General features: G+C 35.5%; 3 protein-coding genes across 4 annotated transcripts; 1 reads left to right on the top strand and 2 right to left on the bottom strand.

Moving 5' to 3' along the window:
• Window positions 1-1,071: 1,071 nt before the first annotated feature.
• Window positions 1,072-6,713, bottom strand: LOC132308589 (uncharacterized). Its single transcript, XM_059806710.1, has 9 exons — window positions 6,652-6,713; window positions 6,134-6,316; window positions 4,562-4,641; window positions 4,107-4,163; window positions 3,744-3,974; window positions 3,612-3,674; window positions 1,649-1,717; window positions 1,404-1,449; window positions 1,072-1,316 (listed from the first exon to the last, which is right to left on the bottom strand). The coding sequence occupies exons 1-9, from the start codon at window positions 6,659-6,661 to the stop codon at window positions 1,246-1,248; spliced, it is 810 nt and encodes a 269-aa protein (XP_059662693.1). The 5' UTR covers window positions 6,662-6,713; the 3' UTR covers window positions 1,072-1,245.
• Window positions 6,714-9,286: 2,573 nt separating this feature from the next.
• Window positions 9,287-13,283, bottom strand: LOC132308588 (uncharacterized). 2 transcript variants are annotated; one of them, XM_059806709.1, is made up of 4 exons: window positions 11,044-12,514; window positions 9,804-10,928; window positions 9,654-9,706; window positions 9,287-9,568 (listed from the first exon to the last, which is right to left on the bottom strand). In XM_059806709.1, exons 1-2 carry the CDS (start codon window positions 12,337-12,339, stop codon window positions 10,917-10,919), a joined length of 1,308 nt encoding a protein of 435 aa, XP_059662692.1. In that variant the 5' UTR covers window positions 12,340-12,514; the 3' UTR covers window positions 9,287-9,568; window positions 9,654-9,706; window positions 9,804-10,916. The 2 variants fall into 2 exon arrangements, 1 of the variants encoding a protein (XP_059662692.1); XR_009482445.1 differs by lacking the exons at window positions 9,654-9,706; window positions 9,804-10,928; window positions 11,044-12,514 and adding an exon at window positions 13,202-13,283.
• Window positions 13,284-14,039: 756 nt separating this feature from the next.
• LOC132308587 (ras-related protein RABA1f-like) lies at window positions 14,040-17,480 on the top strand. The gene is made up of 2 exons (XM_059806708.1): window positions 14,040-14,475; window positions 16,660-17,480. Exons 1-2 carry the CDS (start codon window positions 14,255-14,257, stop codon window positions 17,090-17,092), a joined length of 654 nt encoding a protein of 217 aa, XP_059662691.1. The 5' UTR covers window positions 14,040-14,254; the 3' UTR covers window positions 17,093-17,480.
• The last annotated feature ends 8,497 nt before the right edge of the window (window positions 17,481-25,977 follow it).

Below are 25,977 nucleotides of genomic sequence, written 5' to 3'. Positions count from 1 at the left end.
GAATAAATAAGTAAGTGATGCATAATTTATTGAAAGCAAGTGGTTCGTTGGTGGCTACAGGCCATACATTCTTTCATTTGGTGCTATGTTCAAACTGTGAGTCCGTGACAATATTTATTTGCAACAATAATGTGAATTGATTAATTAAGGGGTCATTGCTTAGAACAGAACACAAGGTTATACAATATTATAACATGTTTATAGTTAAAAATCAAGTTTTACAATTTCAATAAATAAAAAATATAAATAAATAAAAAATATACTTTTGAACCTCCAAGTCTTGAGTATTGTATAAATGGGATGTAGATTGATGCCCATGCCTCACTCACATATTACCATTCGATATCTTTTAAATTTGTAATTACTCATTTCAATTCAATAGACTGAATTCGAATTTTAGAAATGATCACTTTGTATAAAGGGTAAAAATCAAGTTCCATTTAATTAACCAGGATATAGCCAAATTATCATTCAATTATTTATTCAAATAGGTGGTGGTCCATTGCATGTGAACAATGGTGCATGATCTTTCAAACATGGCAACTACCTCTATAATTTCTTACTGAAGGGGAGTCAACGAGTAGAAATTTCGGGATTGAAGATTGGACCCAGTACCAATAAAATCCATTCATTTTTGGGGTTTTTTTTTCTGAGTTGGTTAGGAAATTAAAGTCAATAGACATAATGAGGGAGCAAATTGGTTAACGTCAATGTTATCATCATCACGTCATCATAAGTCCATAGATGAATGATTGGTATAAATTTGCTCATCAAATAAAAGTGATTTAGGTGATGGATTAGGATTGATCTTTTGCATTATGAGATGCCATGGCCTATAAAGATCAAAGACAAGTTTAAATTAGATTTGAGTCAATTAACTACTTATTGCATTCGGATTTGGGAACCATTACTCCTACTATTTGACATTAATATGAGATCAATCATTTTAACAAAACTAATAAAAATGATTCCCTTGTGTCATGGAAATATGGAATTGACTAAGAGACGTGCCCATTTGATATTAGTCCACATGTGCGGTCAGTATATATCATCACTGTTGAGACCTAAGTATTGTCCCTTCGAGCAAATACTTGAAAAAATAAAGATTTTGGTCCCAAGCTTCAAAACAGAAAGTAGAATGCATAATATACATAATGCTGTCCAGTTCATTCAGAGTCTGATATGAACATTTGCTCAAAGAGAACAAAATTTAGGCTGTAAAGAACATAAATTAGACAAAACCATCTACTGAAGCTTCTTTATCCCAGGAAATGAAGGAAGGATTGCAATAAGAGCATCACCATATCCAACAGGATCTGTTGAATGAAATAGATCAAATGAGGACATGAAAAATAAAGGAGTTGCACAGAACTGGAAGAGTCATGGAAGATGGAAAATCATACCACCATCTTCTCGTAGTATCTTGATAACCTCTCCAGATATGTCGGACTGCAAAATGATGGTTGAAAAATTCAGCACTCACTATCATATATATTTGGGGAAGAGCGTTACTTACTAAACAATTAGGAAAAAAAATGCTACGTAAAAGAGAATTAGCGGAACCCAAAAATCCATCAACTCTCATTCAACATGTCTGCATTCACAAGAACACGCGCACAAACAAATCACATAAAGTCAAGGCCCAAACCTCAACTGGGATTTCGCCACCAAGCTGTTCGATGTAGCAAAGCACTTGTCCCTCCTTTACCATTTGTTTCTGTTAGAGAGTACCAGATAATATCAAAAGAGGTGATAGATTTCACATGAGAAAAATAAAAATGGTTTTACAACATTGCATGCATTAACTTCACGTTTAGAGGTATGTAGATGAATCAACACAGCACTTTGATTTCCAATGAATTGAGCAGAATGGGTTGGAGTCATCGTGATGACTAATGTAAACAGCATAATCCAACTCAATCCCAACCAAATTTATAGAAAAGCTATGTTTGGGAACACCAAATCGACGCCTTGGAATTGGAGGAAATTTAGTTCAAAGTTTGAACTAAAAATCATTATTTTCCAATCACATACATAATAATCTTATCACCAAAAAATGTCTGAAACTTTAAAAAATAAAAAGGGTAAATTGCACTGACACCCCTAAGGTTTTGGTCAACGCCACTCAACAGACGGTCAACGACTTTTTTTACATTGACACTCCCTAAGATTTCAAATGTCATATTTGCCCCTGATTAATTAATTTGGTTAATTCACAAAATATCAATCATGTTAATTGACAAAAATACCCCTCACCATCAAGCCTTGAATAGGGGACACGTAACTCAACCACATACTCTCTCTCTCACCTCAGTCCACTCCATATCTCTCTCTGTAATCCCCTCTCTCAACCACCATCACGACCAACACACCCAGGCAACCACAACCACCACCGCATTTAGACACCATCACAACCAACAAAAAAAAAAAAAAAAAAAAAAGCCATGGCCAACCCGAAAACCACCACAATAGATGATTTAGAAAAGAAAGTCCATCAATCAAGAAGTGTTTGCTTGAATCCACAACTGAGACTCTATCAATGGTAGTGACGGTCTTCTCTTTGATCTCCAATGACGAGCTCGAATCCATGAGCACCGGAACAATCTTGCACGGCACCATGGACGAGTTCTTCAACTCAGTCGTCCTAATATGCAACTGAGTTATCAAATTCCGAGCCTTGACTCGTACGGACTCCCTCTTCGATGACAACGACCTCAGAACGACATCGTTGTGGAGGACCCCGCTCTTGATCAAAATGTCGGCGTCCCTAATGTGACGGTCCAACTTCACCAAGGCCAAATCGATGTCGTTCTGGGTCTTGAGCTTCCCCTCTGACTTCGCCGAGACCGAATCAACGATGTATTGGGTCTTGAGCTTGCCGTCGGGAAGGAATGGATTGTGAGGCCTCTGAGAGAGAGTGAGTTGGAAAGGGTATGGGAGATGAAGCGGAGGAGTGCTAGACAGAGTTGGGAGGTGAATTAGAGAGGTTGGTGAGTTAGGTCTTGAGATCGATGAGTTTGGTTCTGATCAAAAACCATTCGAATATGCGTGTGTTGTATCGAGTGTGGTTTTGATCAGAAACCAGTCGATGTGTTCATTTTCTGGTTCTTTTATGGCCTTTTTTTTATTTTTTATTTGTGATGATGAATAAGCTATAGTTGGTAAATGACAATGGGAAATGGAGGTTATTTTGGTCATTCAAATTTAGTTAAAAGGGTTTTGTACCTATATTGACAAGTCAAAGGGTTAAAAGGTAATTTCATATTGTCTCAGAGGTCTGGAGGGGGTGTTAATACACATTTTTGAAACCTCAAGGGGTGTCAATGTAAAAAAAGCCGTTGACCGTCCGCTAAGTGGTGTTGACCAAAACCTCAAGGGGAGTCAGTGCAATTTACCCAAATAAAAATAAATAAATTATGTCAAATGTCTCAAACAAAGAACAAATCCAAAGCGGTAGTAGACTAGTAGTAAAAGATTCATTGCCATTGCTACAACAGACAATATAAATAACTCAATTTCTATGTGGTTTTCTGACACATTTGAGTTCACATAAATTAAGAATTCAATAATTTATGAATAAAGGCAAATGCCAAAATCGTCAAAGTGGATACCTCTTTGCATGATTGCGGGGCGCGCTTCCCCTTTATGGTTCGAGATCTCCTAAAATATCCAACCTGCATCTCTAACAGATTTAGTGACAAAATTTAGAAATGAAACTGAAAAACATTAACTTGTATTCTCACCTTTGGAGACTGAAGTATTGCCAGGCTGTCATCAGCAGCTTTATCAAGAAATGTTTGAATGCCACCAAAAGAAGAAACCCGTTTGGTGATGGCTAAAGAATGTGTAGAAACTGACCCATTCAAGTCAGGTTGAGAGGTTGTATTCACGTTGTCGGGAGCAGAAACTGGAGGTGGTGGAGGTATATTTTTCACAGTCAAGTCCCTTGTCACGTACAACCGAAATCCACCAAACTAACAATGAGAGAGAGATATGAATATATAGGAAAAAAGAACAAAAAAGAACACGAGAATTGAAGTTCTGTTCAAGTTAAAAAGAATTTATGACTTCAAAGAAAAAGAGAAAAAGAATTTGCAATTGCTCACTTTCAACTCAAACTCCGCAATTGACGTATCACATATTTCTGTGAGAAGAGATTCAACCTGCAAACAAGATTTGAGTAAGATAACCTTTTCAAACTTTTAGAAAAAGCACATCAGTGTATGCCTCCATCTCAGAGCATGCATGCAGTAATGTGTAATCCTAGCGGTGAATGAACATTAAGTAGCCTCTCCTGTGCAAAACTAGAAATACAAACTAGTGTAAACCCTCCTCTTCCTCCCCCACCCAAAACAACCCCACCCTTCACATGGTGTAAACATGTTCCACAACTATTCTAAAACGAAAAATTCTCCTTTCTAAAAACAACTCCTACAAATATAAATTGGCCTATAACAATAGTTCATACAAATCCTCTTAACTTTAAAGACCATCAGCAGTGGGACAAAAAGAAGGATCAGGTGGTAAAATTTAGTACTATGTAAAATAGCAAGGAGCTTACCTCAAACGAGTTTGGAATGAGTTGGCTTATCATATCAGATGATTTTGCTTCTTCAGAATCATTTTCTAAATTTGTAGCATCTGCTATGTCATTAATAAAAGAACGAATCAAATAAGCTAGACAAAGCAATCAAAGGAACATATAGAATACCCATTTTGGGAAACAACACACCATAGAGCTTTTTCTTATCGCAATAGAACAACATAGCCATGCTTTTACACATCATAAACCACAGAATGTTATATATCAGAAAAGGAAAATAAAGTAAAGTGGGTTATCAATGTGATTTGTCAAGCACATAAGGTTGTGAATTATGGAGTGAAAATAACGCAATCATCAAGACAAGTTTGGTTGCCCAGGCTTATAAAAATAAAAAGAAGTTTTCCTGCCCAGAATCACATTGCACGCTACCAATTCTATTATTTGCGTTTGTTGGAATGAACTTGGTGATATAGTATTAAAACGGACATTCCATAGAACTTCTTAGAGAATGTTCCCGGGGTCAACTTAAAGTGAACAATTACAATTTTAGTAACATATCTTTTTGTCTATGCTGTACACTTCCAATGTTTAGCTTCAAGTAGCAATCTAACCATTAAAAATCAGTAAATCAAAAGTTTCATGTGCCGCCCAAAGGAATTCAGTTGGCCATGTTTTAGGAGCAAACTTTGCGTGGGAACCTGCCTAAGGGTCTGAGGGTCACAGAAGTGTAAGGGTTTTTAGCAAACTTTGTGTGAGAACTTGCCTAAGGGTCTGAGGGTCACAGAAGTGTAAGGGTTTTTCACTTTTTGGTCATGGCTACATAAAATATGTACACATTATACAACAACACAAATCATATATACATATATACAAACTTTTAATTGGCAGGTAGAAAAGTTTTAGTAGAAGTACGAAAATGACTTTTACCATCGTAGTTCAAAGGTTATAGTTTCAATCAATTGTTTTTGGAGTACAAAAGTGTCTTTAGCAACTGTTTTCACATAATCCAAGGATCTCAAAATTCAACATGCAAGCAACAAGAGTAAAAATAATAATGAATCATTTGAAATTCTATAAACAACAAAAAAGAAACATGAAACAATTACAGCTTCTGTAGAGCAGTGAACTTCGTGTAACTTCATGCCAACCTGATATCATCACACTCCAATCCCTTTCCTGGGTCCTTTATAACTACCACGGTATCCTCTTCAACCAATACATTTTCATAAATAATTAGCAAGTTATCTTAATGTAAGGATCGATACCCAAATGAATGCTAACAAACAAATTTACTGAACAAATGAATATCAACATAACTAATATAAACGATTCAATCACATTTCTTAAATTATTGCATAAATTTACTAAATACCCTTATAAGCTGTATGTACCTTTGAAAAATAATAATAAAATTTGCATATCGTCTGGACCAATCTTCTTGAAATTCGACATCAGGCATAAATTTTAGCATGCCCAACGTGTGCAGATATATATTCATTTTGATGCAACTCAATTGTAGTTATTGAATGATCCAAAAAGATCTTAACTCTGGTAGTGTATATAATCACTGTATAGTTGAAAATCACTTACCTTCGGCTTTGGAAGACAAAGAATGGCATCCAATTAATGCCTTCTTCAACTTCCGCGAAATCACCAATCCCCTATATCGTATTGGCACTCGAGTTCTTAGACCATGCAATTGTTGCAGTGTACCCAATTTGGTATTTACAAATCCCAAATTTGAAACTTTAACAGTTGAAGCTCCAAAACCACCTGATTTAGGAACCCAGAACACAACCATTAAATAAATTGTAGTATCAACAAAATATAATGTACTCTTACCTACCCATATCTATATATGTGTATAATGTGCTGTTCCTAAATAAGTAATCGATTGAAATCCAAAAGAATGAAGATGTATAGTAATAAGCAACAGAGAGGAAGAACCCTAATTCACTATTCAAATTTAAAATATAAAATATAAAAATATAAAAATCAGATAACTGCTCATAGAAACAAGATGATAATATGAGTCAGACACTAATATGCAAACTATATTTAAGCACACACTAACACACACATATAGAGATGAAGGAAGGGGGACTCACATGCAGCCATAGAATGGTAGGAATCTCCGAACCTTTGAGGAGCGAAGTACAGGTGCTAATATGATTTTGATGGTGAAAACGAACGCAATTTATATTTAAATACTGCCAAAACGGGCTGGAACAACAGATCTTGGGCCCAGCCCACCAAGGTTTTGAATATCCAGGTCCTTTTGGGCTTTGACTTGCCCAAATGAAGACCCAAGGGCCTCTTTTAGTGGTTTCTCTATTAACCATTGGAAAAAATGATAAATTATTACATGATGCAAAATCATCATAATTTCTCACTGAAAAGAGGAAGGAGTAGTTTCTTTGACTGAAAGAAATTTTTATATGGTCCGGAATTAAATAGAGTCAGCTAATTACAACTCAACACGTAATTAAATGAGTCTACTTTATTCAGATTATTATTTGCATGTCAAGTTATAATTGATGATTTTTTTCTTTTCTTTTACACGAGTATATATTAAGTGTACAAGGTAGACCGTGCCATTGGTACATCAGACCCAATGAAAATGCACCATCCATAAAATTTGTATCGTTATGTTATTGGAGGCACACCATGTCGTTTGAGATGGTGGCGTATCACTAAGGTGTTATTTGATAATTCAATCAGTGCTTAATTCTGAATAAATTAAACACTTATTAAATTAATTGTGTTTGCTAACGCAAATTGAATATAACTAAAAACGCTAAGCACCACTTAAAATGTGGTAAAATTTTAAGTGACAAAGACGACACTTATCACTAAATGTTAAACCCTGAATTTTTTTTAAAAATATAATAAAACAAACTTCACTGTTTATAATTTTCAATACTTAATTTTTAATTTGATCAAAAATCACCTAAGTGACTAAATACTAAGACGTATTTAAAAAAAAATTATTTTTTAATCTTTTTGTTTTTTAACTTTATACTTATATTTGTTTTCCACCAAAATCATATAGCACGATTTAAGCCATGCATCCTTAGTCATCAAGTGAAAAATATAATGAGAAGTTGGACAATTTTTAACTTAGTAGGTAACCTTGAAGGGGGAGGGGAAGAGAGAAGTCATTTTATTGAATTGAAAACTTAATAATCAACCAACTTAAAAGAGTAATAAAATATAATTTTGACTTGGTAGTGTATTTTAAGAAGATTTACATAAAGTGGATGTATTTCTTTAAAAATCTCTCAATCCTTGCCCAATTATAAATGGATTAATGGCATTAACATTGCATAAAGTTTGAACACATTATATATGACAGTTTGATCAATATTTATTAGGGTAAAGTGCAAAAAAAAAACCCTGAAGTATGGGCCAAAATGCAGTAAACCCCCTTGAACTAAAAAAATGCAATTAACCCCATGAACTATTATACTTCGTTACAATTTACCCACTCCGGTGACCGGCATAAAATTTTTGACCGTAATCAGGCGCGTGTAAACCACTCTTTTTCTAAATGCTCATTTCACCCTTGTCATACAAAAATACCAAAAAGCCCTTATTACCCAAATCAATTACCCTAATTTGTAATTGTGTCTATATATATAGTAATTTGATTTCTCTCTCTTGATCTGTCCCTCTCTCTCTTATCTCTGTCCCTCTCGATCACGATCTCTGTCCCTTGATCACGATTCCAGCAAAATATATACGGATTATTGGTCTCGACCTGCAAGATCTCTTCTCTATCTCTATCATCTACCATCCACATATATACATAGATATATACGGAGTATTGCAAAGGATGAGGTCAACTGGTGAATCCTCTTACAATTCTGGCATTCAAAGAGGTGTGTTCAAGAATAGGAAATGTTTTTGTGGTGCCAAGGCTGATGTATACAAATCTGAGTCCAACAACAATCGGGGGTAAACTATATTTTAAATGCAAAAAGGAATTTCATCCTTGTACGCTCTGGGAGTGGTAGGTTAAACCTGGTATCCAAGATGAAGTACCAGCACTTGAAGTACCAGCACCAGCTCCAGCACCTCGCCTAGTTGGTCTACCTCCTTCACCAAGTTTTGTGAATGATGGACTGCCATTGAATGAGTTCATTCAAATTGTAAAAACTATGTATATTAGTAGCATGGTTTTGTTTGTGATGTGTTTTTTAGTTTTAATTGTTTCAATTTTTATGAAAATGAAAATTTTGTCGGGTTTTGCAGGTGTATCTGAAATGATGTGTTTTGTGATTTTGTTTGTGATGTGTTTTGTAGTTGTGGCATCTGTTAGGTATCTTGTTGGTTATGCTGACATTGTAATATATTTTAAAGTTCCATTTACAACAAAATCAGATGCATTAACACCACCAATTAAGATGCAATGCATTATAGAAAAATCAGTTTATGACACTAATTGACCTGCAATGCATTGACACGAAGCAATTAAGCACTTATGGATTCAATACCATTTATTGACACTAAAAGCACCTATATTCACATCACTGAAATAATTTTTAACATCATGAATAAATACCTGCACTTACTACCTGTATTCACATCATGAGTAAATACCTACACTTACTACCTGTATTCATATTAGTCAACAATTTTCAACAACCATTACTGAACTGGACTAGGCACTTACTACCTGTATTGACATAACTCCATGCAATAATAACATATGGCCATTATAAGCTAGCATACTAAACTGAATTTACATAACCAAATCATTCTTACAATAGCCATAAAACCAAATCATTCTTACAATAGCCATAACCAATGTACTTAACATTCTTACATAACATCCAAATACTTAAAACATTCTTACATTACATTAACTAAATACATGTTATATGTCAACAGACACAATGAAACAAAAAATACTTTCAGTTCTTCATGTCAACACTAGTTATCATAAGTTCAGTACCAACCACACCAAAAATACTTCCAGTTCTTCATGTCTACCATGAAGCATAATCACTGTCCATCATGGACCTGTAAAGAAGTTGGGAAAATAAGTAACTTATTAATATGTCTATACATTAACATATTATGAAGTTGACATGAGAATGAAACACACCTAGAACTGGATGCCTGTGTTGATAACAACTGTGAAAATGGTATGTTATGAACCTATTAAGAGCATACACAAGTTAGGAATTTCAGTAGGAATTTCAGTAAGAATTTCATTGTTAAACGAAGAAAAAAAAAATACAACTTAAATATGCACCTCTTGACTCTGAATTGCAGTAGGAATTTCATTTCCAACAGCAGTTGTTCCACCTCTTGCACTTCTCCTGCCCCTTCCTCTTAATGGTATTCTTCTTCCTCTTCTAAGTATTGGTGGTCTGCCTCCCTTTTTTGGAGGAGGTTTCTCAATGACCCCAGGTTCAGGGAGTTACATGTCCTTGAGTTATGGCATTTCTCCTTGCAGTTTGAACATGTCAACATATCCTTTGACCTACTAACCTTGGTTGGCTTGCTTGAAGTACTAACCTTGGTTGGCTCATCATTTGAAGTATTAACCTTGGTTGGCTCATCATTTTTCTTATTCCTTGACTTTTTTGGTTTACCAATAGGTTTCCTATAGATTGGTGGAAGCATTTGCTCACTGGGTTGTGATTTCAGCAACTTTGTCATGGGAAATGGATTCATTAAACCAGCATATGCCTTCAAATAGGTTTCTCTATGATAGCATGGATTAACATATGATTCAGGAACATCCCCTCTCCTTGTAAAAATGCATGTTACAACATGTCTACAAGGGATACCAATCATATTCCATACCCTGCAGGTGCAACTCTTATTTCCAAGATCAACTGCCCCACTGATACCAAAACACTCAACCTGAAACTTATTATCACCAGCATAGTGCACCTTGCACATCCTTGCTGCCTTTTTCATTTTGTTCAATTTGTTTTGAATATCTGGACACAATAAGCTATCCTTTGATTCCATCCACTCCCTATTCTGTTGGAATCTCAGCATGAGATGCCTCCTGATCCACTCTAACATATAAATAATTGGTTTATCATTGGCTTTAAAAATCACAGCGTTCCAACTTTCACAAATATTATTGATCACCATATCACTTTTTGATTGGTCTGTGAAACTTGACCTTGACCACATTTGAGATGGCACATTCTGAAACCAACCATAAGCTTCAACATTCAACTCCTTTATCTTCCTCATATGTGCATCAAAATCAGGTTGTGTATATGACCTTGCAGTCTCCCACAACTCAATTTTCAACTGTTATCCTTTAAATATGAGTTTGAATTTCTCATACGAATGCCTCACACAATATCTATGGACTGAACCCTCCATGATATGCTCAAAAGTTTCAAAACAATCCCTGCATTAATAACAAATTGTACTAAAATAACAGATTTTAAAATAATAAATTGTAGTAAAATAACAGATTTTAAAATAATAAATTTTAAATTAACACACTGTAGTAAAATACTGACCTTTTGTCTATCAAATATAAATATGATGTCAGTATAAGGCCCCACAACCTCCATCAGTTCTGTCAGAAACCAACTCCAACAATCCCTTGTCTCAGCCTCAACTACTGCAATTGCAACTGGTAACATTTGTTCATTCCCATCAATAGATATTGCACTCAAAAGGTGGCCACCATATGAACCCTTCAAAAAGCAACCATCAACACCTATAAGTTGCCTACAACCTTCTTTAAAACCCTTCCTCATTGCAGCATAACAGATGAAAACCCTTTGAAATATCCTCACATTCTCCTCGCATGTAGGCTCAGTTTGAATTTTAACAACACTTCCAGGGTTGGATGTATATACTAAATGACAGTATTCTTGATATTGTTCTGCTTTATTTCCCTGAATGAATTCAATAGTTTTTCTCTTTGCCCTTCTTACTTTGTGTTTGGACACATCAATTTGTATATCAGAAGTAATAGTGGTCCTTAGTGTATCACAAGGTATGGTTGGGTTCATTCTCACTTGCTTTAAGTACTTAGTGGCTAAGTAAGAAGAGGATGATTGTCCATTAGTTTGAAACCAAAGGCAGTTGGTATGTTCTAACTGATATGTCTTCACTATCAAACAATCCTGGCCTTCTGGTTTGCTTGCAAATATTTTCCACCCACATTCAGCCTTACATACTACAGAGATCCTATCACCATCATTGCTTTTGAACTTTATATCAAACCTGCCCTTCAATGCTGCTTCTTTAAGTGCCAATCTAAAGTGTTCAGCTATCCCAAATTTCATTCCTAATTCTAGTTCTTTTACATCCAAATCCCTTGAAGGAAGATATTCTGGGTACTTAGGACCACTAACCTCCTCATTTGATCCACATAAACTGATTAACTCATCACAAGGAGTATAATCTGAAATCTGTTTAAAAGTATTATCACTTGACCTATTTGAGTCTGAGCTAGCTATTAGAAGCTGAATCTCTTCCCCTTGCACATTCAACAGAGGTGCAACAATGTACAACTTGATAATGGTTGTTGCCCTCTCAGCTTCATAGTCATAAAACATCCTAAGTACATCCAAGTCACACCTAACCTCTCTGAAGCTTTGACTACCCTTTAAAAATGGTACTTTGTAAAACACTTCAACCAACTCCCCATATCCCATGTTATCTACCATCTCTTGAATATCATCATATGACATGATATCTGAGTTAACTGTTGGAATCATAGTGAAATATTCTCCTATGTATGACATAGGGGGTGTTTTAGAGAACACACCCCCATGATGGAGTTTAATGCTGTAAAAGTGCATCTACATAACATAAACCCACATAGTTTAATTACACTTGACTTAACAGTAAATAAATAAAAAATTATAACCAAATACTTTAATCACACACACATTAAACTAAACAACTAAAAAAGTTGTTGACATTTCAAAAATGTCAATAATAGGGACAAAAAGTCCAAAAGCACTTAAATAAGAGTAAAATATATATATATATATATATATATATATATATATATATATAGACTAACTAACTTCAGCACTAACATTCTCAAGTCAAGAGTGATTAAAGCACAAAAAAAAAAAATGGGCCACTTAATGACAGAACATAACATATAAAACACAAATAGTGAAAGCATATATATTATTTGATGCAATAAAGAACAACAAGATCATAACTTTATACATAGGGTACATATCACAAGTCATTTTCTGTCGGTCCACAACAAAACAGAACTTTAAATTTTTTTTAAAAAATTGTCAGAAAGATTCTTTACTGTAAACTTTAAATTGGTACAATGTTCAATGTTGAGCCAAATGTTTCTACCAAAAATTATACAGCCATGCACCATTATCACGTCCCATTCACAGATGAAAAAAAAAATAACAAAAATAACAAGAATCCTAAACCCGAACATTCTTCAACAAAAAATAGTACAACACTCGAGAAAAAAAAAAAAAAATCAAATTATAATACTAAACCGTAACATTTTTGAGATAGAAAATCGTACTAAATCCTAACATTTTTTAGACTGAAAATCGTACCCAACAACACTATAATAGTTGAGATTAGTAAATCGCAACTACTTTTTGTGGATTAACACAATATTTAGCAATTAATAATCATATATTTACCGATTCAAGAACAAAAATCAAGTACGCTTACAGTTTTTGACTTCTTCTCAGTCGCGATCCTTAGGTTCAGAAGCTTGGCGGTCTCCAAAAGCCATAGTAGTTGTAGTCGGCGCAAAGGGAGAATGAGATATAGTTGAGGTGGTTCAAATCCTTAAACCTAGGGTTGTTGATAAAGTGTTTGCTGAGGTGTTAAGTTGTTATTGGCTCTCCAGATTACAATCTGCCATGTCATTAGGTTCAATTTAGGTCTAATAAAGTTTAATAAAACTACGTCGTTTTGTATGAGAACATTAAAGTCATTTAACATTTCCGGTAAGAAAGTTTGCCAAGAAAATTTACTGTTGTTCTTAATTGCAATAATTTGATAGTTCAAAGGGTTTTTTTTTTGTAGTTCAGGAAAGTTATTTGACAATGGCCCATACTTCGGGGGGTTTTTTGCACTTTACCCTATTTATTATTTTAACTTCTCCTAAATTTGTTGGCAGTTGCGTAAAGATGACTTTCAGTGTAAAAATTAATTAATAATTACATATATTTATTACTCATATATAATTTATCTAAATTTCAAAACAAAATTCTTACAAAGAAATAACAAAATTGTCTATAAAATTTGATTAATAAATTGACTTGAACATACCACTAAATTTTAAAGGAGGTTAAAGTAATAATAATAATATACGTGCGTGCGATTTGGTTGAGTTGTTTGTACAGCAAATGAAAGTTAATTATAGTTATCGTTAGTATTTAGTAACTATGCGAAGAGCCCACCCAAACATGGTAAGATTAATTTTTAACTGTTTTTACTTTTTACTTTTTACGGAGAGAAGAATCTGTTACTTGCCAACCTGGATTGACGTTGTTCCAGCTTCGCCTTCTTGAACTCTGAACCCCCGCGCCTTCACGAGCCCCATCTCTCTCTTTCTCTCTCCTCTGCTATTTTTCTATCTCTAGCAACATACCTATGAGTTTGTATGTGTTTCTTCCATACATATAACAACAATTCAATATATATATATATATATATCGGAATTCTGAAGTGTTGATCTGATTTGTGAAAGTTACAAAAGGGATTACAGATATATAAATGGCGGCATACAGAGCCGACGATGACTATGATTACCTGTTCAAGGTTGTACTGATCGGAGACTCCGGTGTGGGTAAATCGAATCTGCTGTCGCGGTTTACCAAGAACGAGTTCAGTCTTGAATCCAAATCCACCATCGGAGTCGAATTCGCTACTCGGAGTATTCGAGTCGATGATAAGATCGTCAAGGCTCAGATTTGGGACACCGCTGGACAAGAAAGGTACTTTCCTCATCCTCACTTCGATTTTCTTTCTCTAAAGTTTCGTGTTCGATAATTTTCTGTTTGGTTTCTTGGAAAATGTAGGAAATGTTTAATTCTCCGTAGTCTTAAATTCGAAGTTGTATGCTGTTATTTGTCTCAGCTTTCTTGCCAACCACAAGAGGGTTATGATTATTTATTTATTTTGTAGTGTAGTAATGCTAGGTTTTTAGATCGAGACTGGAGAAAAAATGTTTCACTTTTCCCCCTTTTTTCTTCCCCCACAATTCGAAGGGTTCTTTGCGCTAGTAACAAATTAAGAACAAGTAGGTTTTAGGGTATGCAGCCTTTATATATACATAAATTGTCAAAGTTTTAAATTTTGAAAAAATAAATTGTCAAAGTTTAGCTTTGTACACACTGCAATCCTTATGGCAAACTAGCACTAGGTAATCTTTAACTTTTAGTAATGTTCTAAATTATTTTGCTGTCGATCACTATGGTTACCTGGTAGGAGAAATTGGAGCCATGGCATAAACACTCCTTCATGAATGCTTTAGTATTAGCGAAGGTCAGAGATTATAAGTGGTATTGAAGGTTCTATGTCTGAGATTTTGATAATGAATCAAAGGTAGTTTATGATGGAAATTGGGTGTCAAATTATGATTGCTAGCGGACAGCAGGCCATCAATGGGGATGGGTTTGGTGGGGGATGGAGAGTTTGTGTGGAAGAGTTATTTTGTTGTTGTTGTCTTGATTTCTCTGTGTGAACTGTGAACATTATTGACTTATCAAAAAAAAAAAAAAAAAAATTGTGAACATTATTGGATATTGGTTATTGTATGGATTAATGATAACAGAGTTTGTTGTTTGGAGGGAAGTGATGGTGGGTTTGGCCAAAAATGGTTGAATCATGGTGGAGGGTGGCTGTGGGGGTTTGGTGATGGTTTGATGAAGGTGGTGGTTATTTATAGTTTTGTTTCTTTTTGGTACTGAGTTGGGTTTGAGGGGAATAGACATAGTATCTAGCCAGCAGAGCTGAGAGGTGGTGATTTCCATATATATACACATATATATTGGAAATTTTATTTTTACAGTAGAATGGGATGAAAGTTGATGGCAGCAATTTAATGATGAAGGCGGCGGTGGAGGAAAGAGGAGGGTGTTGCAGAGGTTTCTGGTGTTTGATGAAAAGGGTTAGTAAGTTTGTATTTGATATTATACCCTTGACTAAAAGAATGTTAGCTTTAAAAACTAAAATTTATAGTGAGACTGGAAAATGTGAAAGCACAAATAAAATGAACGTGTTAAAATTTGATATTATGAAAGAATATGACGGGATGTACCTAAAAAATGCTTAAGAGATAATTTTTGTGGTATAGATGCTTTGAAGCACAAAACTAGAGAAAATGAAAAGGTAGAACATGATTGTGCATGGCGCTCATGCTTTGACTAACTCGGGAAGAATAGTCTTCTGACATGATAGAATGAAATTGCAGGCACATGGATGAACTTTTTATTCGAAATGTATTAATTGATGCCTGAGACTTTCTTCTGTCCTCACTGTTTCTGTTTGGATTTTTTTTTTTTTTTAATCGAAATTAGGTTTAAACCTAGAGCAATAGCATGATGAACCAAAAAGTCTCCGGGACCTATTGTTAAGAATAATGAATTACTATTCTCATTAACAACATTTAACCAACCAGGCGGAGTACATTTTTATTAACACTTAATGTCTGCTTGTGAAGATAATGCTTCTGTAACGATGATCTGAGAATCAGGCAGAACAATACTACTGGAAGAATTGGATGCCATGAAATGAACTATTTGGTATATAAATTTCACAGTTGGTGTCCTATTTTCTCTTGGCACCCCTTGGTTTTTCTTTTCTTTCTGGCCAATGAAAGAAGTGGTTTTGTCTGGATTGCCTTAGATTTATAGGAATATTGTCTGCATTAAATATAATCTGAATAGGAGTCTCGTTGTCCAAATCCATCTGTTATGTAGGGTTTTCTGTTTGACATTATCTTGAAGTTCCTACTTATATATATAAATTGTTGTCTTACAGTTTCCCACTTTCATAACTTTAGCCTGGTTGGTTAATTTTTTGGGTGCTGTTGGGATACAAGAAAGTAAATATTTGCTGTCTCTCCACTGTGATTATGATCGGTCCTTTTTAGTTATATTTCATTTTCTTTGTCAAAGATACCGTGCAATCACAAGTGCATACTACCGAGGAGCTGTTGGGGCATTGCTTGTGTATGATGTCACCAGACATGTCACGTTTGAGAATGTTGAGAGATGGTTGAAGGAGCTCCGGGATCACACAGATAATAACATTGTGATAATGCTTGTGGGGAACAAAGCAGACTTGCGCCACCTACGTGCTGTTTCCACCGAGGACGCAAAGGCCTTTGCTGAAAGGGAGACCACTTTCTTCATGGAGACATCTGCCCTTGAGTCGTTGAATGTTGAAAATGCATTCACAGAAGTGCTCAGCCAGATATATCGTGTGGTCAGCCGGAAAGCGCTTGATATTGGGGATGACCCTGCAGCCTTGCCTAAAGGGAAAAACATTAATGTTGGGACCAAGGATGATGTTTCAGCTGTGAAAAAAGTTGGTTGCTGCTCTAGCTAACTGCAGGAGAAAAGGTTTGATGAGTGATGGATTATAATCCACTTCTTGCCCCAAAATTTCAAGAACTCTGCATTGCTGCAACTAATGGGTTTTCCTTCGCCTTGCATTTGCTGTCATGGTTGCAATGGTTGGAATGCTTGAGCTTACCCGAGGTTGGCCCTCAGTTCGGAGTCTTTTTATGGAGGCAGCATATAGATTCTCCTATTATATAGTACCGTTTTGTTAACATTATACGCGAAGTCTTTCCCATTTGTATTTTTTTCATTCGTCAACTGTGATATTTTGTATCGTATTTGATTGCAATACATTGTCTTGGACAGTACTTGTATCAGACTGAATGTTTAGTCTATTGTTGGCTGTCATAATTGATTCACAATTGCATATAAAATCATTGCTAACAAAGTACATTATAGAAGTTTAGTAGTCCTGGGGTAGCAACTTTGGCTGCCCATTGTTGAAGGATCAATGCTATTGGGACTCAGCGACAATAATTATAGAGGTAGATCACTGTGTGTGTGTGTGGTGTTTGTGAGAGATGTTTTGCTTTTCTAATCTTCTAAATTTGTGCATACAAGTTGAGTCTGCCTCACTGTGGCAGAAGGTGTATATATATTTTTGGTAAATTATTCTGATCTCTTCCTCCCTATCCTCCTCTTGGTACCTCCACCCAAAACACAGCCCTATCAACAATGTTTCTCAAACTTCCAATGATCCCAAAAGTAGTGTCCACATTGGTATCTGTGACTCACAATGTAGACACTATTTTTGGACGGGTAGTACATAAGATATATATATAATTTGCATGTATACATTTAGAAGTGTTGTGGACACTATTTTTGGATGGGTAGTATATAATATATATAATTTGCATGTATACGTTTAGAAGTGTTGTGGACACTATTTTTGGACGGGTAGTATATAATATTATATAATATGATCAAGTCATGACTCATAAGACGCAAAACTATAAGCCTCCAGAGGATTTGGCGAAAAATAGACTAGCCTTTTCTTTCTTAATTATTTTAATATAATTATGGACAAGTGATGCCATTTTTTTTTTCTTTAAATTTTTTTGATAAGAATGTTAAAAGGAAAACAGGGAACAACTCAACTGCTGGAAGATTTTCAGCAATGGGTTGGATTGAGAAAGAAAACAACAACAACAATAATAATAGAACATTGTTTAATTTGTGGTGGTCTCATTACAGTCTCGATTTTGACTATTTTTTAACTGAAACAAAAAGAACTTAATAGGTCATAAAAATCTTTTAATTCAGGATAACTTTATAATTGATAACAAGTTAAAGCTGACGTCGGCAGGTTCGAACCCATTCATCCTCATTATTCTCCCTAACTTACCTTATTGCTTACAATGTAAGGCCGGCGTCGACAGCCGGAGGTTTACCTCGTAGCTTCAGCCCGAAGGGAGGTAGCGGCGAGGGTTCTCACGTCATAAAAAATAAATAAATAAATAATAAATAATAAATAAAGTTAAAGCTGACGTTTGTTAACTATGATTTTTCATAATTAATTCTTGAACTAAATCTTGTACTGCCAAATAACTGCAAAAACTATTAAAAATTTGTAATTAATCTCCTTTTGTCAAATCTTCATTTTTATTTTTTATTTTATTTATTTTTATTTATTTATTTTTTTTGTCATGACAACCGAGCCAAAAAGCCTAAAACAACAACAACCCAACATCCTCCAGAGCAAGCCGATGAATTGAAGAAGGAATCGACGAGAAAAGGTGATCCAGTTGGAGAGAAGATGAGGATAGCTGAGCCAAAGCATGAGCAACCCTATTGCCAGAACGACGAACATGAGACAAAGACGCCGACTGAAACAGCTGCAAGTCCCGCCGAATATCAAAACAGAGAGAAGCAATTTCAGATAGCGACATAGCTTTATTCTGCACTCCTTCAACAACAGCCTTAGAATTATATTCAAACCAAACGCAATAAAAACCCAACTCCGATGCCCAAAACACTGCACGCTGACAAGCAAGAGCCTCTGTAATCAGAGCCGAAGAGGCAGGAAACTGCGTGAAGACAATAGCCTAAAGAACCATGCCGCGAAAATCCCGAAAAACTGCCCCACCCCCTCCCAAGGACAAACCCTTACAAAAGGAAGCATCGAAATTACACTTAAGTTGTCTAGGCGGAGGCGCAATCCAAGAACCCACCAAAGGCATAGATGAAGCCGGATGAACAGCAAGACATTGAGACTTGGCATCCTGAAATTCCCAAAAACTTGCTGCCGCACGCTCCACAACCAAGTCAGGCCCCCAGAGCACCCCTTCAAACACTAAGCGGTTCCTTGCCTTCCAAATGCCCCAAGCACAGAAGGAAATCAAACTCAGAACGCCCACAGAATCAGAAGAATGGGTAGCCGCCTAAACAAAAAAAGACCAACCTTCCCAAAAAGAAGAAAGATGAGCATTGGAAAAATCAAACCGGAAAGGTGACAACTTCCAAACTTGTAAAAAATGAGGGCACAGGAATAAAATATGCACCACAGTCTCCTCCGAACCACCACAACGATGACACACCACAGCCCCTCGCCATCAAGGAGACCGCAATGGGCAACGCTTGATGACAGCACCACCAAAGGAAATGTTGCACCTTAGATAAGGTGTGACAACGCCATATAGAAGTCCACAAAACAGAAGAAACCAGAACGCCTAAAAAATTAGTCATCGAGAAAGCAAGCTGATAAGCTGAACAAACAGAAAAAAAAAAAAAAAAAAAAAAACCAACCGTTCAGGCCCCATATAAGAACATCTGGCTTATCCCAACAATTGATATGCAGTTTCAGAATTTCGCGAACCACAAGAGGAGAAAACAAGCAACGCAAGACATCCGTCTTCCAAGTACGGGTATTAGAATCAATTAAATTGGCCATCCAAAAAAATGGAACATCACGTTGCAGAGGTGGAATCTTCTGAGAAAGCGTAAGAACCCAATGATTATCCCAAATACGTGTAGAAAAACCATTTCCAATCAAAGATCCCAACCCACAACGCAATAAAGGATGTGAAGACCAAATACTGCGCCACCCCCGGGAAAGATTATAGCCCAACTGCGTATCCAAAAAAGATGATGAAGGAAAATACTTAGCTTTCAATAACTGAAACAACAGGCCCTTCTGATGAACCTGAAAGCTAAGCATGTTTTGTTAAAAGCGCCAAATTAAATGCCTCGAAGTCCCGAAAACCAAGGCCACCACTCTTCTTACTCCTACATAACAGGTCCCAATGGATAGCACGAGGTTTATTCTTATTGCACCACCAAAAGGCACGAATATGCTTCATCAAATCCAAGCACAATGTATGAGGTAGCTTAAACAAAGACATCACATACGTCGGCAAAACACTCAACACCGCCTTAACAAGCACTTCCTTTCCGCCCGCCGACAAGGTTTTAGATTTCTAGAAAGACAAACGGTCCCTCATTTTAGAAAGAAAGAACTGAAAAACATCCCGCTTAGACTGTCCCAAAAGAGCCGACACGCCCAAATACCTATTATGCCAACCAGTCAATTGCAAACCAAGATAGTGAGTAATAAAACGACGCATTGAATCACATACATTCTTAGAGAAAAATATAGATGATTTACTAAAATTCACTTGCTGGCCAGAAGCAGACTCATAATCAGCCAAAAGACATTTCAAAACCCGAACCTCGGGTTCCACCGCAGCACAAAACACAACTAAGTCGTCTGCCAAAAAAAGGTGAGAAATAGAAGGAGATCCCCGACAAATTTGAATGCCAAATAACAGCTGGGCTTGTTATACACGCAAAATGGCAATGGAAAGAGCTTCAACACAAATTATAAAAAGACATGGTGACAGAAGATCACCTTGGCGCAAACCCCTCAAAGGATAGAATAAGCCAACAGAATTCCCATTAATTTTAAGAGAATAAGACACAGTAGAAATACAAGTAGAAATCATTTTAACCCAATAAGCATTCAACCCCAGCCGGTGCAGCATTTGCAATAAGAAACCCCATTCAATCCGATCATATACCTTGCTCATATCAAGCTTCAGTGCCAGAAAACCTTTACGGCCCTTTCGTTTATTTTTTAAAAAATACAACAGCTCATGAGTAATCAAAATATTATCCGTGATATGTCTACCTACAATAAAAGCACACTGGGACTCACTGATAAGGGATTAAATAATCCCTTTCAAACGATTAGTCATAATTTTAGCTATAATCCGATACAAAACATTGCATAAGGAAATAGGCAGATAATGACCGACCTAGGTAGGGGAATGTATTTTAGGAATCAACACAACATTGGTATGATTAAAACAAGACAATAAATTCCCCGGGGCACAAAAACTAGAAACAGCACGAACTACATCACCTTTAATTACTTCCCAGTATTTTTTATAAAAAAGTGGAGTCATCGTATCAGGGCCAGGGGCCTTTATTGGGGCTATAGAAAACACGGCCTGTTTCACTTCATCCTCCGACAGGTCCACCAAAAGATCAACATTCATCGCCTCTAAAATCCAGTAAGGAATATGCTGCAAAAATTGGTCAATATTTGTAAGATAGGAAGATTGAAATAAGCGCTGGAAAAAACACAAGAAAACATAATGAACTGCTGGCTCCGCACTGACCCACTGATTCCATTCATCATACACACCCGAGATAGTGTTTCGAGCACATCTACGTTTGGCAGTAATATGGAAAAACTTAGTATTACGATCCCCCTCCCATAACCACAAAGCCCGAGATTTCTGCTTCCAATATAGTTCTTCATCCAACCAACATGAACATAAATATTTTTCCACTTGCACCACCTCAGCATGACAATAATCAGAAGTCTGAGCTTTCAACTACCTTAGCCGCTCAGTAGCCCAATTAATGCGAACTTGAGAATTGAAATCCTTAAGCTTCGCCCAATGAATAAAATCAGCTTTACACTGCCGCAATTTTTGAGCCCACTGAAATTGACAAGAACCCTGAATCGGTGAAGACCAAGCTAAATCAATAATATTTCGACACTCATCTAGCATAGTCCAACGACCATCAAAATAAAACTGTTGTTTCCGAGGGCGAATCAATGGTTGAAGTTGAATAAGCAACGTAAAATGATCGGAACCCCCAACCGGTAGATGGGAAACTTGAGCATTTAGAAAAAAAGAGATCCAATCCTTAGTAGCCAAAGCTCGATCTAGGCGCTACTGAATATTGGATAGGCCATCCCTCTAATTAGACCAAGTAAAAGGAAAACCCACAAATCCAATATCCAACAAAGCACACTGGTCGACCAGATTACAAAAAAACACTAAGCTGCCAACTCTGTTTAACCCATCCCCCATGGTTTTCAGATGCATGTAAAATGTCATTAAAATCGCCAACTAGTAACTAACAAGTAGACCAAGAGGCAGCCCGGTAAACTAAATACTCCCACTGCGAAGCCCGAACACGGTAAACCGAACTAGCATAAATAAGAGACAAATACCAAGGAACCTTATCAGGCGAAAGAACTACAACTGTAGTGGAAAACCGAGTTTTATCCATCACCTGCACTTGAACATTAACAAATCTTCATTGAAAAATTAACATAAATTCTTTTGATAAACCAATCCAATATCTAAAATTGAATATTAGATAGATAACTTTTTGATCAAGTGCATTTCATAATGTAATTTGAGCGTCACTTAAAAAAAATTCAAAAAAAATTCAACAATTTTGCATAAATTAAACTTCACTTGCCACTAAATATGTTGAGCAAGAATCTGCTTAATTTTTTATAAATTGAATAAAATTTACCATCGAAGGAAATCAAACATTACAGATTTAGTACTTAAAACTTAAACTCTTTTAATCCTTACGTATTTTTGCATGTTAACAAAAGCAATCAAAATTTAAGACTATAAATATAAGGTAAATATAATTAGGAAAGCGAGGGATTTAATACGACCTTTAAGTATGGAATGTAATGACGAGTCAGAAAAATTTCCCGTTTCCATCTCTTTTTTATGGTTTGACTAATAAGCTACTTCGTGTTTTTTGCTTTTAATAGTGTACTGTAGTGAAGCAAAAACACGAAGCATATTTAGTAGTTTAGTAACATTTGCTATCATTTGAATAGTACCGAAATGCTTCTAAAATTGAAGCCAAAATTGGAAGCATAAAAATGATATTTTTGTTTGTTTCAGCCCTGTAGCAAAGCTTTGTTCAAAAAAATATATTTATTTTTCGTTCTAAAATGATATTTTTAACTAGCCATTCAATTTTTTCAAACTTGCAACACTTTTTACCAAACATGCTTCATGTTTTTGCTTCCAAAAATCTTGTAACAAATTTTCGTTACCAAACAAATTTCGAAATAGTGTTGAACACACTTTAAAACAAAAATAGGTCAAAGCAAAAAGTACAAAGCAAAAGCGGTTGCCAAACATGCCCAATGTATAGAAATTTGTTCTTTCTACTGTATTCCTTTTGCTCTTTCCTTATCACCTCATAAAAATTTATAGATGCATTCTCTTAACTTTTAGCTGACCTGACATTTACAATTTGGACATAACTTAGGTCATTAGTACATTACAAGGGAGGATGATGTATTTTATTCTTCTTCATGCCAAAATTTGCACTATCCAACGTTTCGGGCAAAATAAATGGATGATAGTCACGACGAATGGCATCGTTGCGGTGCCAGTCGAGGATGCTCCGATGTTCAATCAATTATTGTAGAATATTGTATTCACTTAATCACAATAAATTCAACATACCTTCTATAATTAGCTAGAGTTGCATTTATATATATATATATATAAAAACTAGGATCTTCTAAGTTAAAACATCTCTACATTATCATAAGTTAAATTATTGTAAACTTGACAAGTAGAATGGTATACAAATCCAAGGCTAATAACGCACCACATCATTTCATCATAAAAGAATTCTTGACACCTAAAACATTTTGGAGAACAAATTTAAACGCCGACCACTTCCGTCACCACCCCTCCCTTTTTCTGTGCAGATCAAACCTTATGCACAAGTTATTCAGTCTAAATTGAATCCAATGTATAACACATATAAACAAACATATATAATAATAGTGCATGGGAAGTGGGAACTTGAATTCTGATTAATTATTGATTTCAAATTCCTTTTTCTCCTCATTATTCTTTCTGAAATTTTATTTTATTTTTTCAGAAATTTTTGGTCAAGTTCTTTGATCTAAAAATTCAATATATTATATATACATAAACATGTATAATAGAATAAAATCTTACATGAAAAATAGGAACTTGAATTATGAGAGTGCTGTGAATTACAAGCAAGATCAGGCTGATAATATCGACAGTAAGATTGTGACTTTCGACGATCAAAATTTGATGAATTCAGCCAATGAATTTGGGAATTAGAGGGACGTAACAAAGACGTGTGGAGGGAAAAATCTCCCCCCAATAAGAATTGAACACGTCATCACTGTATAAATCTACATTTGGTAGATTTCAAAAGCCCATCCGGATCAAGCCCAAATTACATTATTATTTAACCCAATATCATTTGTATTGGACCTCCAAGGCCAGGTAAAAACATTAATCAGCCCAACATCACTACTGTTGAAGTTCTGGCCCATTGGTCAAGTCATTTAAACCGAGTTGCATCCGGCCCAAGTACAATTAAATATTGTCCAGTCCTATTAAGCAAATGATTCAACACAGAAGGAAAATTCTATACAAAGCAAGTTCTACGTAGGAAATATTATACAATAGAAAGAACTCTATTTGTAAAGAAAGTCATGTATGGGAAGAATTGGAGGACAAGTAACGCGAGCCCTACCTTAATTCTACCAATTTTTGTGTATAAATAGAGGCCCAGACCTCCAATAAAAGCATCCAAGCAATTCTATATTTCTCTATACATTGTTCTTCTTTATTTTTACTATTCTTGAGTGTGTTGTATTATTTTTCTCAATCGTTATTGGTTGAGCTCACTTTTATAATTTAAGTTAATTATTTGATGTGCTGCAATATAAGCCTTAGATGTCATTAATGTGCCACATGTTAACATCTATCTTATTCAACTTATGATAATGTAGAAAGTTTTTAACTTAGATAATCCAAGTCCAAAAAAATAATCCCATTTGAATCATTTGTAAATAAGAGGATTTTTGGGATCATATTTATTACTTTTAACAACTCCTTGGATAGGGGTGGTTATCTTTCTGCCAACTAACCAACGACGAGGTTGCAACTATCTCCCCGAAATAAGGTTTCAAACAGATGACGAGGTTGTAACTATCTCCTTGAAATAAGGTTTCAAACCGATATGACGAGGTTGCAAATATCTCCCTCAAAGTTAAGGTTTCAAATAGATATCATTGTTGTCGTGGCTAGTCAATGCAGTGAGTCAACGAAGGGTTATTTATTTATTTATTTTTTCTTTATCAATCTTGCTGATCTGTACCAATAACAAATGTACATATCATTTTTTTTTAATTACAGTATAAAATTAGAAAAATAATAATTAAAGAATAATAGTTAGGTCCTCACCGGTGGATATATACCTCGTCATTTTTTATTTTGTAATTAAAAAGGATTTGTTTATTTGTTATTAATCCACTTCAACAATTAGTAGCTCCTCATCGTGAAGACTTAAGTGCTGTCCTTTTTTTATTATTTTTTTCTTTATGGAAAGCACTTTTCATTAGCTGAAATTCTAATACTGTCAGTCTAGCAAATGTTAGTTACATTATGTTGAGTTGGAGTGGAAATATGGTGAGTGGGGCATACCATGTCATTGGTATACCTACCTAATGAACATGCAACATGTAAATTGGTGGAAAGCTGTTATAATAATATGTAGATGGGTTCAGTTAATTGCAAGTTCAATAGGTGGACACACCAGTGA

The sequence above is a fragment of the Cornus florida genome, unplaced genomic scaffold (assembly GCF_030987335.1).
Source record: "Cornus florida cultivar Cherokee Brave unplaced genomic scaffold, ASM3098733v1 CherokeeBrave_3.0.0_Hap2_Chr05, whole genome shotgun sequence".
NCBI classification, from domain to species: Eukaryota; Viridiplantae; Streptophyta; class Magnoliopsida; order Cornales; family Cornaceae; genus Cornus; species Cornus florida.
This window is presented reverse-complemented; position numbering and strand designations above follow the sequence as displayed.